This window comes from Mesoplodon mirus (assembly GCF_964341445.2).
Source record: "Mesoplodon mirus genome assembly, chromosome: 4".
Classification (NCBI taxonomy): Eukaryota; Metazoa; Chordata; class Mammalia; order Artiodactyla; family Ziphiidae; genus Mesoplodon; species Mesoplodon mirus.
Genome location: NC_138979.1, coordinates 143,066,341 through 143,083,284, shown reverse-complemented (window position 1 = coordinate 143,083,284; position 16,944 = coordinate 143,066,341). Strand labels below are relative to the sequence as shown.

General features: G+C 38.8%; 1 protein-coding gene across 2 annotated transcripts in view; it reads left to right on the top strand.

The window, feature by feature from the left end:
• ATG14 (autophagy related 14) overlaps window positions 1-16,944 on the top strand; it is a 38,316-nt gene that overhangs the window by 2,079 nt on the left and 19,293 nt on the right. For both annotated transcript variants that reach the window (XM_082618648.1, XM_082618647.1), the window contains exons 2-4: window positions 10,666-10,728; window positions 12,260-12,302; window positions 14,544-14,625. In XM_082618648.1, coding sequence (XP_082474774.1) covers window positions 10,666-10,728; window positions 12,260-12,302; window positions 14,544-14,625 — 188 coding nt within the window. The remainder of the gene's footprint in view (window positions 1-10,665; window positions 10,729-12,259; window positions 12,303-14,543; window positions 14,626-16,944) is intronic.

Genomic DNA, 16,944 nt, shown 5'->3' with positions numbered 1-16,944 from the left:
CTGTTTTACCCAAAGTAAAAAAAAAGCCAAAGTCCTTATCCAAAGTTCTGTACTGTCTGTTCCTCTGTTGATCTCCTGTTGCTTTTCCCTTACCCACTCGGCAGTACCATCCTGGCCTCCGTGCCAGTCCTCAAACATACCAAGAACACTCCTGCTTCAGGACCACTGCAGTCTTATTCAGACTGCCAGGACTCTTTTCTTCTAGAAGTCTTCAGGGCTCCTTCCTTTGATTCCTTTAGGCCTCTGCTCATACATTAGAGGAACTCTTTCTTTGGACTATTCAACTGAAATAGTAACGTCCTTTCCCACTTAACCTGCTTTATTGTTTTCCATAGCACTTATCACCGTCTTATGGTTTACATATTAATTTGTCTAACTGCCCCCTGCTCCAGTGATGTAAGCTCTGTGAGAAAAAAGCAGTTTTGTACTCTGCTGTATCCTCACATAGTAGAAGCTTAATAAAGATTTGTTGAATGATTGGGTCAATCTACCCTTCCTTCTCAAACTTAGTATGATTCTGAATCACTTCATTATTATAAATCACGACCCATTTGTCACTAAAGCCAGAAACCTGGGAGTTATCCTAGCTTTTTCCTTTTTTCTTATTCCATGTATCCAAAATATTGACAAGTCTAATTTGATCTGCTCGAGAGTAGATCTTGAATCTGTCTACTTCTGGTCCAGACCACTATCATTTCTCTCACGGCTACTTATTAGTTTCCTTTCTTTTACACATACAGCTACTCCCTAGCCTCCCTCTGGCCTTCACACAACAGCCACAGTAGAAATGTAAATCAGATAATGTCACTGTTTTGCTTAAACCTTTTCAGTGGCTTTCCACTTTATTTAAAATAAAATTCAAGCTCCTTACCATGGCATATTAAGCCCCATGTGATTTGGCTACTGCCTACCTTCTAACTTTGGCTGTAAGGTTGAGTTTAAAATGTGGTCTTTGGATTCAAGCTATTTTGAATTGAATCCAAGCTCCACCACTTGCTATGTGATTTTGAAGTTTCTTAGTCTCTCCTGTGCTTATTTCATTTTGAAAATGGAGTATCTAACTTCATAGGTTTCTGGTAGTGATTACATAAGAGCATGCACTGAAGTACTTAGCATGATGTCTAGCATGTATTAAGTACTCAAAAAATAAACGCTTGCCATGTACCCTCATGTTCACAGCTCAGTAGTTGGGCCTTCTCTCACATCCCCAGACACATGAAACTTTTCCACCCATGGGTCTTTTTCCTTGCTGTTCCCTCTGCCTGGAACACTGTTCCTCCTGATTGTCACTTTTCCTTTCATGTCTCAACTTAAATGTTACTTCCTCAGTGAGACGTCCCTGACCTTCACTAAGATAGGTCCCCACTTCCATCTCTCCCCCCCCATTTCTGTCACAATACTCAATTCTTTCATGGTATTGAGCATGGTAAGTGGTGTTACTTTTTTGAGGAAAGTAACTGCATCCAGAATGTAGTTCCACGCAGGCATGAATTCTGGTTTTGTTCAGTTGGATCCCCAGTGCTTAGTGCAGCGGCAGTGGGTAGCACACAATAAGCAGATTGTTGAAGGAATGGTAAAGGCAAGACAACTTTAGAAGCTGAAATACAAATTATTTTCAGAAGAGGGATGTGTTGTAGTGGATTTCTTTTTATGACCAAGCAGAAAAGTGAAAACTAAATACCAGAACCATTCAAAATTTAGAAATGAAAAAGAAATTTTAAGGTTCAGGGATAACAGACAGCTTCACTTCACTTCCCATCGTTCCCCGTTCTGAACCTTGTATTCCTAAGGAAGAGGAGTTTGCTTGTTTGTTTCCCTTTGTTCCCAGCACAGTGCCTAGCATCTAGTAGGATGTGAGAATCTGTTGAGACCCAGGACCACTGTCCTAATGGTCAAATCAGCTTTACTGAGCTCTCATTGGGTACAGTTATCTGCATAAAATATTCTGGCAGTTACAGAAGAGAAAGGCAGGTCTCTGCTCTCAGAGCTTTACACTGACTACTAATAAGCCTTAAATTTTTGGGCCAAAGGTTGATTGTGAGATATTCTGTTGTCTTCAGTATTTACGAAAAATGTTGCTTTCAGACTTTTTTCCTTTTACTTATGAAAAGCTCCTCACTAACTGTTGGAAACCACTTTGAAATAAAATATGGAAGCTTACAGCACAATTTAAATACTCTTGTTTAACCTCTGATTCTTTTCAGTAAATTAGCCAGATTAGCTGTGCCTATAAGGATCTTGAATGTGATGTGCATATCAAAGTTCTTGTAAATGTAGATGTAGTTTTTAAGGTTTCATTAATAGACTAGCTGAATATATAGTTTGTAATGGTTTAGCAGTTCAAGGAAAATTAGATATTAAAGAACAAATCTGCCTCCCAATAATTAGTTCTTCTGACTCCTAAGCAGGGAACATGCATCTTTACATAATTTTGTGGACAGTATGAGTTTGGCAGTTAGATTGAAAAATACCTGAATGCGCTACTTTTTTTGTTATTGTTCAGTGGGAACACTTCCTTATAACCTTGGTACCCTCCCAGCACTATCCTTTCCTCATCTCCCACCTTGGCCTCAGTCCGAAAACAGTGCCCACTTTCTTCTCTGCTTTTTCATCTGCCTTTTGATGTGTGTGCTTCCTTAAGAGATGAAGAGGAATGATTTTAAGCAGCACTCTCAACACAGGCTCCTTTGGATCTTGTACTGGAGAACATTTAAAAATTACGGGTCTTGGACTTAACCTGGTGGCGCAATGGTTGGGAATCCGCCTGCCAATACAGGGGACGTGGGTTCGATCCTTGGTCCGGGAAGATCTCACATGCCGCAGAGCAGCTAAGCCCGTGTGGCACAACTACTGAGCCTGAGCTCTAGAGCCTGTGAGTCACAACTACCGAGCTTGCGTGCCACAGTTACTGAATCCTCCGCGTGCCTAGAGCCCATGCTCCGCAATGAGAAGCCCGTGTACCACAACAAAGAGTAACCCCCGCTCGCTGCAACTAGAGAAACCCTGTGCACAGCAACAAAGACCCAAAGCAGTCAAAAATTTAAAAATTAAATAAATAAATAAATTTATTTTAAAAAAAATTACAGGTCTTTTAACAGGAACATAATTTTCTGGATTATACATTTATCTGACACCAAAAATAAGACTGCTGCCCAATAGATAACAAGTTGAAGTAATCTTTCCACTCAAAACTGAAAAAAATTGCTTACTGGTTTATGATAGTGTAGGAGTGAGACAGGGAACATAATCTGAGGATACCCAGGAACATCTGCCTGCTGGTTTAGGAACCAGTTATTTTAAAGTGTGGTTCAAAAAGAAAGGCAAAATTTATGAGCATATGGGTAGTATTGCTTTTTTTTTTTAATTTATTTTGGCTGCACTGGGTCTTAGTTGCGGCATGCGGGATCTTTTTAGTTGCAGCATGCAGGCTTCTTAGTTGTGGCATGCAAACGATTAGTTGCGGCATGCAGGTTCCCTGAAGGGATCGAACGCAGGCCCCCTGCATTGGCAGCGTGAAGTCTTACCCACTGGACCACCAGGGAAGTTCCAGTATTGCTTTTATATGTACCTTGCATCAGAAACAATGCAGCACTACCTTCACTGATGAGTTTTAAGAATATATGACTACAGTTCTACCAAGAAACAGCAATATGGGCTCTAAACAAATTGAGAGGTGGGATAAAGGGCGGGCAAGAAATGTAGATGTTACTGAACATTTCAAGGGGAAGACACAGCCAACATCCAAAAAACTACCCTTTAGACATCTCTGTTCTGCCCTCCAGTATCTTTTTGGTTGTCAGTCACTGTAGCTAATAAAAATATTGTCATAGGATTTTGGTTCTGGGCCCACATTTGTATGCCCCACTCAGCAGAATAAAAGCTCTATAGGTAGCTGGACTCCCCATCTTTAGACAAGCGTTTATCAACCTGACTTCTGTTTGGTATTGTCTTTCAAGAAGGGTCACAACTCCCATCCCATGCAGCTTATTAATTGTATTTACACCAATACATGTGGATCTGCTAAGAAAATATAACTTTTGTTTTCGATCAGTATCAGTGGCTACTCTTACCATTATGTGTACCTTTTAGAATTTATAAAAGAATTTCACATTTATTATGTCATTTGTTCCCTACCACAAAACCATGAGTTATTAATCTGTTTTTAGAATGAGGAAACTCAGAATAGTTGTTCCTTACTTATTGCTGGGCTATGCTAATTCTTGAATTTACCTCCAGACCTGAAATACATGTATAAATAAATAAATATAAATAAATAAATAAATATAAATATATATATATATTCAATTTAATACATTAGTAAGATTAAGTGCAAAATCACTCATTGCAATGAAGAAAAGGGAAACTAGCCTATATTATATGCTAAGTGCCTGTACCTGATGCTTTCACATTTATCTTATTTAATCCCTATAACCAAGTAGGATAATCACTATTCCCATTTTACAAGGGAGAAAACGAAACAATGCTCTGTTTCTACTTTCTTCTAATCACTTAACCTTCATTCCTGCCAGTGGAGTATGTTTTTACTACAGTTAACCCTTGAACAACAGGGGTTAATTCACCTGTAATTTATAGGCAGCCCTCCTTATCCACAGTTCCTCCACATCCACAGATTCAACCAAATTCCGACCATGTAGTACTGTAGTATTTACTGTTGAAAAGTATCTGCATATTAGTGGACCCACTCAGTTGAAACCTGCATTGTTCAAGGGTCAGCTGTGTATTTTCTCATACCTAAATATTCTAACATAAGATAGAAGAACCATTCTGATAAGGACTATGTTTTTTCATGTTGCATTTGTCCATAAACATTATATTCTTGAATGCCTAAAGAATTTAAGGGAGAAAAATTTGATGGCTAGTAATTCTTGCTGTGTTAGTATCCTAGTTCAAGAAATATGCAGTTCTTTAACCATTTCTGCTTAAATAAGGGAGATTGCTGTGCTCTTCTCCAGGGGCATTTGTGCTCTCTCTTCCCCAAGAAGCCTTTCTGCCTTATCTCTAGAGCCAGAATCATCGTTAACTTTTCACCAAACCTGTATCCAAATTGGAGCTGGGGATAATTCTCCACCACTGACCTAAAAACTGTTAATGCTCATTTTCTGCTTTTAGATTTAAGGAACCTAAGGAATATAATTGGTGTCATGAGACCTAAGGACTTTAGATACTTTTAGGGGATTGTGTATATTTTTATAGTGGATATGATCCCCAGAGGCGGAGCTTGAGAAATTTTACTTGATTGAATACTGTCTTTTTTTCTGATTATAAAAGTATGTATGATTATTGTAGGAAACTTGTAAAGTACAATAATACCTAAAGAAAGAAACTGATTTTGCCCATATTCTCACAACTGTTAGTGTTTTGTTATATTTGCTTCCAGCCTTGTTTCTATGTATATGTGTGCTTGTAAATATATTTTTTTCATTTGGAATCATACCATGTGTATATAGTTTGATGCCCTGCTTTTTCGTTTTCTTTAACCCAACATCTCATCAACACATACTAATGTCTTTGTCTACAAAAATATTTTAATGTCCTTCATGGCAATATGGTGTCGTTTGATAATCATTCTCCTTTTGGACATTAAAGTTGTTTCCAGTTTTTGCTATTATGACTAATTTCACAATTGGCATAAATCTTCTTCGTCATCTCTGATCTTTTCCTTGAACTGCATAAGTGGTTCAAAGGGTTTACTAATTTTTAAGGCCCTCAATGGCATATTCGAAAGCTTTGTGGGTTTTGTTTGTTTGTTTTACCTTTCTTAAAATACATTAGTAGTGCTTCTTGGGCTTTTCTATTGCCGTTACCCTAGGCACCGAGGATGAGGGAAAGGACTGAGAAGGCAGGTGGAGGGATTAGAGTGATTTTATGAAAGACACTGAGTAAGTGCTCAGTAAGTTGTAGGTGTTAGGACGATGTTAATGCTCATCTAGCACAGAATTAATAGTAGGATCCCTGATAGAGTGCATGGCCGGTGCTGCTTTTCTGATTGCGTGGGACAGACTTAGGTGACCAGTCCCACCTGTAGCCAGATCCACTCAGTCACCCAGGACGACCTGTGGCCATGGGGTAGCGTGGAGTGATGAGGGTCACACTCTTAACTGATCCTTGTCAGCAGCACATTCCTGTCCCTGCTGTCCCGCTGGTGTATTGAGGTTCTCTAGGGCAGGACAGATTAACTTCTCACCTTGTGAAACAGCAGAATTTCCTCTGCCTACAATGCCTTCCTTCCCTTAGCAAGGCCACCTCTAACCTGTCCTCAAGGGGCAGCCCAGGCAGGCGTGACTGCTGGAGAGCTCCCTCTGAAGCCTGAGCTGGGTTGTGTGCCATCTCTTGTAGCACTGTTGACTACAAGAGATGGCACACAACCCAGACTCTGTATGACCATCTGCTCCTAGTTTTCATCAGTCTCTATCACGGGGGCACTTTTTAAAGTCAGCTTAAGGGAGTACTTTTGTAGGGAAGAAAAGCAAGTATAAGTCTGGAGGAATTTGGTAAATAACAAAGAAGGCATTTTTAAATTGGGAAAGGAAATATAAGAAATAGTGTTGTAGGGACTTCCCTGGTGGTCCAGTGGCTAGGACTCTGCGCTTCCAACGCAGGGGGCCCAGGTTCAGTCCCTGGTCAGGGAACTAGATCCCACATGCCGCAACTAAAAAAAAAAAAGGATCCTGCATGCCACAACAAAGATCCCACGTGGCGCAAGTATGACCCAGCTTAGATAGATAAATAAGTAAAGACAGAAAGAGGGAGGGAGGGAGGAAGGAAGGAAGGAAGGAAGAAATAGTGTTGTAAAAGCCCTGATGCACGGTATAGGTTCACTGGCAGATTCTTTTCGGAAAACAATAGAAAACTGTAGAGCCACTGAACAACAACAACAAAATTGATAAATGTATCTGCATAAAATTTTGGAAAATTTGTAGAGCAGAAACATAAGTAGTCACTAAGCAGATTGAGGAAGAATAATTTCAAGATGTATGAAAGGAAATAGCTAATTTCTCTAATAAATAACCCTTTAAAAAAAAAAACTATAGAACTTCCCTGGTGACGCAGTGGTTAAGAATCCACCTGCCAATGCAGGGGACACGGGTTCATGCCCTGGTCAGGGAAGATCCCACATGCCACAGAGTAGCTAAGCCCGTGCGCCACAACTACTGAGCCTGCACTCTAGAGCCCGCGAGCCACAACTACTGAAGCCCACGTGCCTAGAGCCCGTGCTCTGCAACAAGAGAAGCCACCGCAATGAGAAGCCCACACACCGCAATGAGGAGTGGACCCTGCTCACCGCAATTAGAGGAAGCCCCGTGCTTTGCAACAAGAGAAGCCACCGCAATGAGAAGCCCGCGCACTGCAATGAAGAGTGGACCCTGCTCACTGCAATTAGAGGAAGCCCATGCACAGCAATGAGACCCAGTGCAGCCAAAAATTAAAAAAAAAAAAAAAAACTATAGAAAAGTGAACAAAGGGCATAGGGGGATAACAAAAGAAAAGTAGCCAATAAGATAGGAAAAGGTGTTAAACATTTCTAACTGTGAAATGAAGAAAGGCAAATAAATGAATTGTGAACTGTCTTTGAAGAGAGGGAGTAGGAGACCAGTCAGGTTAGCAGAGTAAAATGGGCAGTGCTGCGAGTAAGAAAACAGGTTGGTAGGGTTGTAAATATAATATGAAATGATTCAGAGGAAATTTAAAGATAACTGCCAGGAGTTGCCATGTAAACCTAGATGCACCCGGCTATTCATTTCTAACATTGCTGATAATGGTGAAAATTTGGAAGCGATGGCAATGTTCATCAGTAGGTGTTTCTGTAAATAAATTATATGATGTCCATTCAGTGAAATTCTGTGTACCTGTTAAAGAATGAGGTAGGTCTTTATGTTCTGAAGTGGAAAAAGATACAAAACATTTTACATGATAAACCCAGCTTCAAAGACAGTATATAAAAAAGGCCTTTCCCCCCTTGCTTTTTCTTTTTTCTTCTTTGTCTTCATCTATCTCTGTGAGTCCTGGGATGGAGAATGCAGAGGATGGATGAGGCGCTGGTGAGCAGTTGGCTCGCTGACCAGCCGCATTCCTTGATAACCATCTGCTTTTGCTTTGTTTGCACCACCTAGTTTTCATTTCCTTCATGAAGAACGACATTACTCATGAAGTGTTTGATACAGTAGGAACTGTCATCTTCTGCTTGTTATTCCTGCTGTCCTCTGTATGTTTATGTTTTAAGTTCGTTGTTTTGTTTTGTTTGTTTGTTTTTAAACCCAAGAGAACTAACCAGCTTGATACAAAGCTGGACAGTGTTAGCATCCCAATTTGTTTTAGTGCAAAGTGGCATTTTTACAACAGATCTGACTTAGAGTCCCTAAAAGCAGGATTTTATCCTCCATGTCAGTCCTTTGTTTACACAGGTGGATGAGTCTTTCGAGTTTGTCATCTCCTTCAGGTTATCATCGGAGCATGAATCACCACATTAGGTAGAAGTAAATACCACATTCGTTTCTCATCTTTGATAGAAGGAAATGGAAGCATATAACAAGTAACCTGTCTAGTTCACAGCCAGTTGCAGAAAAATGAAAGATTCGATTTCTTAACGTTCTGTAAAATGCTTTGTCATAAGTTGCAGGCACATAGTAAATGCCTGATAAATTAATTGATGAATCTATGAATTTGTCCACATCCCACACTGTTTTCTGAGTTTTCTAATACTGTTTCACGTAGTTACCACCTTACTGGCCACTGCAGTGCTACCCACTACAACTTTGTGCAGTGATGTTCCGTATCTACGCCATCCAGTAAGGTAGCCCCCAGCCATATGTGGCTATTGAAATGTGGGTAGTGCAACTGAGAAACTAAATTTTTAATTTAGTCATGTAAGTATATAATTCTGTCACATGTAATATTATCTGATTTGGTTTCTTGTTTAATATATATTGTATATTTTCAGTGACTGACTATTAAATGGTAGGGTCATAATTAGGCCATTTTATCCCTTCCATTTAGAAGTAGATATCTGGGTATGTTTCAAATGTGGGATTATAGAAATAGTATGTTAGAGAGACTTTTACGTCTGGATTATTTTAAGGAAGAGATCTTTAGGGCTATTATGGTTCTGTTCAGTTGTTTTCATTTTTTCACGAGATAGCCAAAGGCCTAATCTTGGACTCCACACCATGTTACTGTAGCATGTGCAATTACCTTTGTTTTTTTGAAAGTAGTGAGCCACCATTAGCTCAGTTCAAAATCAGTTGCATGATGTTAGTCATACTTTTTTTTTTTTTTTACCTAAAATTCTTATTAAGTCACAAGTTATCTTAGGTACTCAGTAGCCACATGTGCCTGATGGCTACCGTGTTGAACAGCATAGACCTAGAAGATATGAGTATCACTGCTAGCCACCTTCAGCTAGTTGACATTTATAGAACTCTGTATCCAGCAGCTATAGAAAACACGTTCTTTCAAGTGCACATGGAACTTTCACTGAGACATGGCGCACCATATGCAAGGCCATAAGACAGTCTCAAATGAAAAGATTAAAATCTCATAGAGAATATTCTGGGACCACATCAGCATTAAAGTAGAAAAATAACAGTACGTTACCAAAAAACCCATATATCTGGAAATTGAACAATACACTTCTAAATAATTAATTGGTCAAAGAGGGAATTTGATGGAAGATTAGAAATGTCAAACTAAGTGGTAAAATACACGATATCAAAATGTTTAGGGTTTAGCTTAAGCAATACTTCTGGAGGAAATTTATAACTGTATACTTATATTAAAAAGGGAGAGGCTTAAAGTTGATGATTGAAGTTCCTACCTTAAACTGCAAAAAAAAAAAAACACAAAAAAGCAAACTAATCCCACATAAGGTAGCAGGCAGAAAATAAGAATAAGGGTAGAATAGTGACTAACAGCAAAAATGAACTGCAATGTGATATTCTTTCCTTTTGATAGCTTTTATTAAGTAAATTGCTAGCCCGTAATGGCTAACAGTAAAATTAGTGAGAAAAAAATTGTACTTTAAGAATTATAAGGAACCAATTTATAAATGAGAGTAGGGTTAAATTAAGCTTAATAATTACAATTATTTTTGTAATGGAAGCCTCCTTTTTCTTGAATTCCGATTCATTTTAGTGCTCTGATTTACCTGTTTTGGAGGACAATTTAACCTAGGGGTGGAAAAAACCTATAGACATATTTTATAAACCCATGAAAGAGTTTTAAAGCTGAGAATTTGAACTTAGGGTTTTGTTTTGTTTTTGTTTTTGTTTTTTTTTTTGCGGTACGCAGGCCTCCCTCTGCTGTGGCCTCTCCCATTGCAGAGCAAGGCTCCGGACGCGCAGGCCCAGCGGCCATGGCTCATGGGCCCAGCTGCTCCACGGCATGTGGGATCTTCCCGGATCGGGGCACGAACCCGTGTCCCCTGCATCGGCAGGCGGACTCCCAACCACTGTGCCACCAGGGAAGCCCCTGAACTTAGTTTTAAATAACCAAATGGTAAGCAGCTGTGTGCCATTGAGAAGATATGTTCAGGACAGTGACATTTCCGGATGAGTCTGCAGAAATGTTTGGCTCTCAGGAATTTGCATAATCTCATTCAACTGAAAAAAAATAAACATTTAAATAAAACACTGAATTTTTTTCTTACAGGTTTATAGACAAGAAAGAAAGATTAAGCCAACTTAAGAGCAAGCAAGAAGAATTTCAAAAAGAGTGAGTATTCATTTTGTTTTTTAATTTGTGGAGGTTGTCCAGTCATCACATGGTTTAATTCAGTGCTGTGGTATGCATACATGTGGATTGCTAATTTATTGAATTTAGGTTACAAATCTCCCCGTGTGAAGAGCAGTACATCTGGGAGAAGCAAAATAGGAGAGATGATCAAGTTTCTAGAAAACACTGTGATCAAACCTGGTGCCTGGTTCACAGCAGGCAGTGACTGGATGGATGAATCAAACCGCTGGCCCTGATAATTGACGTATGGTAAATGGGGCCAGGACAGAAGGCATATTAGACTAGCGGTGGTGGCTCTTGTAGGACATTATTGCTTCTATTTATCTTTATTCTTCTGTATCAGGGTTTTGCAGAGTGTGGTCTGCAGATCATCTACATCAGAATTCATTAACTTTGGTACTGGTTAAAAATGTAGATTCTTGGAATCTTATCCTCAGATATTCTGATTCAGTAGGTCTGGGGGGAGGCCCAGGAATCTGAGTATTAATGAGCACCAGATGAATCTCTCATCCTCTGGATTTGGGAATTGTCCTGTAGAACCTCTTATCCCAAACTGATCCAGTCACTATTCTCCATACATACCCCAGACCTGATTAACACATTTATGAGTAGATGAAATCTTCAGAGGTACTCTGCATTAGAAAAAACCCGCTTAGATTTATTTAACTCAGTCATTTCTCTAACTTACTCTATCATGGAAACTTTTTTTTTTTCCTATAGAACACTTCATTCCATAGAACAGATTTTTGCCTAAGCTGGCTTACGCATTTATTTATTTATTCATTCATTCATTCATTCATTCATTCATTCATTTATGGCTGTGTTGGGTCTTCGTTGCTGTGCACGGGCTTTCTCTAGTGGCGAGCAGGGGCTACTCTTTGTTGTGGTGCACGGGCTTCTCATTGCAGTGGTTTCTCTTGTTGCGGAGCACGGGCTCTAGGCGCACGGGCTTCAGTGGTTGCGGCACACGGGCTCAGTAGTTGTGGCTCACGGGCTCTAGAGTGCACGCTCAGTAGTTGTGGTGCATGGGCTCAGTTGCTCTGCGGCACGTGGGATCTTCCCGGACCAGGGCTCGAACCCGTGTCCCCTGCACTGGCAGGTGGATTCTGAACAACTGCACCACCAGGGAAGTCCCATGGCTTGTGCCATTTTGGGGGGAGCTAACAATAGCATTTGGACCATGAATTCTCTTGTAGCTATCATCATTATTAATTATGACTGATGGAAATTATTGATTATGATGGAGGACAAAGGCTATGGCTGTTATGGAAGTTTATTGTGAATGTTTATAGAAAGGCTCTGAGCTGTATTCAAAGTGCAAAAGGAAGGAGGTGAGAAAAAATTGCAGAGAGCAGGGAATCTGGAAAACATTTTTCAGTGCTGACATCCCACTTTGGTATATCCAGCTGTTTCTAAGACCTTATTTTAAAAAGTTGTTGATTTTGCATTTTTGAGCTTCACCGAATTCATTATTTTAAGAGCATATTTCCTTTGTCTCTTCTCCATACAGAGTGTTAAAAGCTATGGAAGGAAAATGGATAACAGATCAGTTGGTAAGCTATAAGAAGTATTTAAATAATATTCTTTACACTTGAGGTTACATGTTTTTAAATTGGCAGAACTTAAAAAATCATTTCGAATTTAAATTTATTTTTGATCATTTTTTGGCAGTTCTCTGTGAATATATTTGTAGTGTGGGCTTCTCAGATATTTCATCCAGGTACCAAAAACAGGGTATTGGCAATTAATTATGGAACCACTGTAAGGAATCATTATGAAGTCTGGTATTGACATAAAGATACAAGAACAGTGAGGTATCCTTTTTAAAAAAATCACTCATCGTAAACACCTACTTTGTAGATGGGTTAATGATTGAATGTGAAAAATAAACTCAAATATTAAAAGAAAATATGGGAGAGTGTTTATATAATCTGGGGGTGAGCAGACCTTTATAAGCCATAAAGGAAAACATTTGACACACTACATAAAAGTTTAAAAGTTCTGTATGTTAAAGACTGTAGCAAAATGCATATAAACTGGGAAAAAATGAGTACAACATATGAAAATAAGGAGTTTGAGTGATTATACTTTTATTCACTGTTGGTGGGAGTGTATGTTGACATACTTGTTTGGGGGACAATTTGGTGGTGGCTTGTTGGTTTTTTTAATGCACATGTGGTATATCGGCAATTTTCCTCCTGAGAAAATATACTTGAATGGAGAGATTTATGGATAAAGAGGCTGATTGTCTGCATCATTGGTAGTAAAGTTAATATATAATCTAAATACTCATCAAGCAGAATGAGATGATTATGATACTGTGTAGCTGTTGAAAAGAATGTGGTCAGTCTACATGCACTTGTATGGATTGATGTCCAAGGAATATTTTTTAATGAAACAATCAGACAAAAAGCAGGCTAGGGTTAAGTATGATTCCATTTGTGTATGTTTTAAATATATATCTGAAAAGATACATATCAAACTTTAATTGAGATCAACCCTGAAGAGTGGGAAGGAGTCAGGTTAACAACCTCTTTCTTTCTTCTCTTTTGTGATGCTTAATTTTTTTCATAATAATAGTAAGCATCCTTCATAATTTTTAAATATTTCAAGAGATGTGATATAAGTGAATTCTGCTTAGGCTCTGAATGTTATATAAACAAGTTTTATGGAAAAAGGTTATAAAAGGCTGTTTATAAAGAATCGCATCCCAGTTTTTCTAAGTTCTAAGTTTTCTAGTTTTTCTATCAAAAATTTAAATATTGATTCTTAAAGACTAATACCCTTTAAAAGTAAAGACATCTCATTGCCAGTTTATTCCTGAATCCATCGGTTCCCATGCATGTGTTCTCAGATGTTTCTCTCACCCCACTGGAGAGGGGAGAGTTTTACCCACTGAACATTCCTGTAATCTACTCTGTATCTTGTACCATCAGACTGCTTAGACAAGTGTGAAACATTATAGGCATTTGACTGTTGTTGTAAGCTTTCAATTATCCCCGTTTATGGAGGCATTATGGAATAGATAAATAATACTTTTTTAAAACTAGTAGGGCAGATTTTTACTTATCCTTTATTCTCTTTGGGGAAGCTGTACCTGAACCCTGGTAATGTAAAAAGGCATGTTTCATATAACTTTTTGAGGCTTTTCAAGAAATCTTACACGATTTATACACTTAAAAAAAAACTTCTGCTTTATGGCAGTTTTTATTATTTTGCAAGTAATATTTGCTTATTGTATCAGTGAGATAATACAGTTGGCGGTCTCCTCAGTAACTAGCACTGAGAACTTAGAGCAGCACATCTGTAGAACTCTCTGATGATGCAAATGTTCTCTGTCTACACTGCCCGATATAGTAGCCATTAGCCACTTGTGGTGTTGACATGTACCACCTGACATGTGGGTAGTGAGAGTAGGAACTGGATTTTTAAAAAATTTTATATAATCTAATTGACTTGCAGATAACCACATGGGACCTGTAGCTATATATTGGACAGGGCAGGTTAAGAGAATATCCTTCAGCACTTTTCTCTGTGCTTATTAACACATAAAAGAACTATGTGAATTTCTCTTTCTCTCAATTTCCTAGCAGCTTCTGCACTGAACCAGAGTTACATTTTTTTTCTTTTTTGTAATCCACTAGTTACAAAAGCTATAAGAAATATAATTATACTGGTCTTTTCTTCATTACATTTTCTAAGATACACCTCAAAATACGTAGTGTCCCCAGTAGATAATCATATTAGTCATTAGAGACCAACATTTGTGATATTTATTTCATACCTTTTTTAAGAGATGGAAAATAATGTCCTGCAAGATGAGGATTGAACAGCTGAAACAAACTATATGTAAAGGAAATGAAGAAATGAAGAAAAGTAAGTAATTTTCCCACCTCTCTCCAGCCCTAGTAAAGGAAGGACTCATGTGGAACTTCATGCGATTAATAAACAAACTAGAGAGACAGGGGAAGGGAGACAGAGAAGGGGTGGGGGGAGGCAAGAGCAACATGGAAAAGTTTACTGCTTGCCTTTCTCTTTGTAAAACATCTGTATAAGGAATTTATATATATATATTTTTTTCAGATATATGTATATAAAACATATATCTATGTGTATATATATATATACACACACATATGTCCGTATATACATATACACACGCACGCAAATGTAATGACCTTTAAACTGCTACATTTCTCAATTTAAAAAGTTAAGGAATGTATGTGTCCCGTTTCCCTTAGCTGACAGGAAGCTCAGAGTCAGTCTTCGTAATCAGGTATAATAATTGTTAGTTCATGCCAGAAGCACAGAATGTAAGACTCAGTGAGTCTTATACATATTTTAATCTGTATTAATCTTGCATTACGTCTGTGTACTTCATACTTCATCAAAGGTGGTTGTCAAATTTTAAGAGTCCTCTTAGAAATCCTGTGTCCTTAGAAACAGTCCATGTTGGAACTTCCCTGGTGGTCCAGTGGTTAAGACTCCACGCTTCCAATGCAGGGGGCATGGGTACAATCCCAGGTCAGGGAACTAAGATCCCACATGCCACACAGCCAAAAAATAAACAAATAAAAAAAATAAACTTAAAAAAGAAAAAGACAGAAATAGTCCATTTATTTCTGAAGATAAGTGTTTAAAGTTTAGAATGGGTCGCCATCATACCTTGTAAATCTGTTTCTTATCTACTTATGGCTTTCAGAAACAAGTATTTTATAGTGGTAGGTAATGGTGTAAAAGCTGTCTTTGAAAATGCTTGTCCTAATAAAGTGCTTGCATGGAGTTTCACAGGATTAATAAGCTAGAGAAGCAGGGTAGCTGGGTGAAGAGCTGCTCAGAGCTGCAGCCAGCCACTCTTCCACCGAGTTTGGCTTGCACTCTCCAAAGGCTCTGGGTCAATAGCAGTGTAGGGACTCATTACTTACCATGGGTTTACCCTCTTTCCCCTCCTCCCTGGAAGTTCGCAGTAGGAGTTTGCCACCAGGCATCTGAGAACCTCCTGAAATTGCTGAATTGACTGGGCTTGGTGCATTTCTCTGATGAGCAAGTTTAAAACTTTGGTCAGCTCTTTTTAATAGGCTCCTAGCCCCAAAACACAAAAGCAACAACCATGGAAAATAAAAGATATGGTTCTAAATTAGTGGGCTCTGTGTAACTGTGGTTTCCATCCCTAGCAAAACATTGGAGTCACCTGATAACCTTTTTTTACGATCTAGAGAGAGAATCCTGGGACCTACTTTGGACTTAGGAAATTAAAATCTCATGCATGGGGACCGGGTAAATGGTTCTTAAACTGTCTCTAGTAAAAGGCCACTTTTTTCTCTTTCATTTCCAATGTGTCATAAACCGATACCAATACTTTTGTAAAATACAATAAGATTAGTTACTAGAAAAATGATTGCACACTTGGATGTCATGGCAATGTCACATAGCCGTATCAAAGAAAATAGTTTCTAAACTTAGTCTATATTTCTGTACTCCTCTTGGGCCAGATCCATAGATCATACTTGAGTAGTAGCACTACTCTGAGGACCTGCCAGGCTCAGGAACCACTGCTCTTTAGGACATAAATACAGGCTGGTTGCCACCCACTAGACCAGACTCACAAAATTTTACAAACAATTTTAAGGGAGTTAATGGATTCCAGAAGCTATGAATGGGCTCAAGTCAATGGATTAGATTAAGCGCTTGCTACTCAATAAATAGTCCGTTGGTTTTTTTTAAACAGAATCTTGTTGAAATATCAGTTATAAACTATAGAGCCTGATGAATATTTTCTCCAGAATCTCTTGATTTAAGATGTCATGATACAGAATAATACGGTATAGATAGGGAAGTTGGATTGTATTTGAAATTTCAGAGTTGAGTTGATCTGTTACTTGTCCAAAAAAGCAAGAGTGAATTACAGACGGTATCCAAATGTTTTTTGTTTTTGTTTTAATTAATTAATTTATTTATTTTTGGCTGCATTGGGTCTTTGTTGCTGTGTGTGGGCTTTCTCTAGTTGTGGTGAGCGGGGGCTACTCTTTGTTGTGGTGTGCAGGCTTCTCATTGCAGTGACTTCTCTTGTTGCGGAGCACAGGCTCTAGGCGCGTGAGCTTCAGTAATTGTGGCACGTGGTCTCAGTAGTTGTGGCTCGCGGGCTCTAGAGCACAGGCTCTGTAGTTGTGGCACATGGACTTAGTTGCTCCGCGG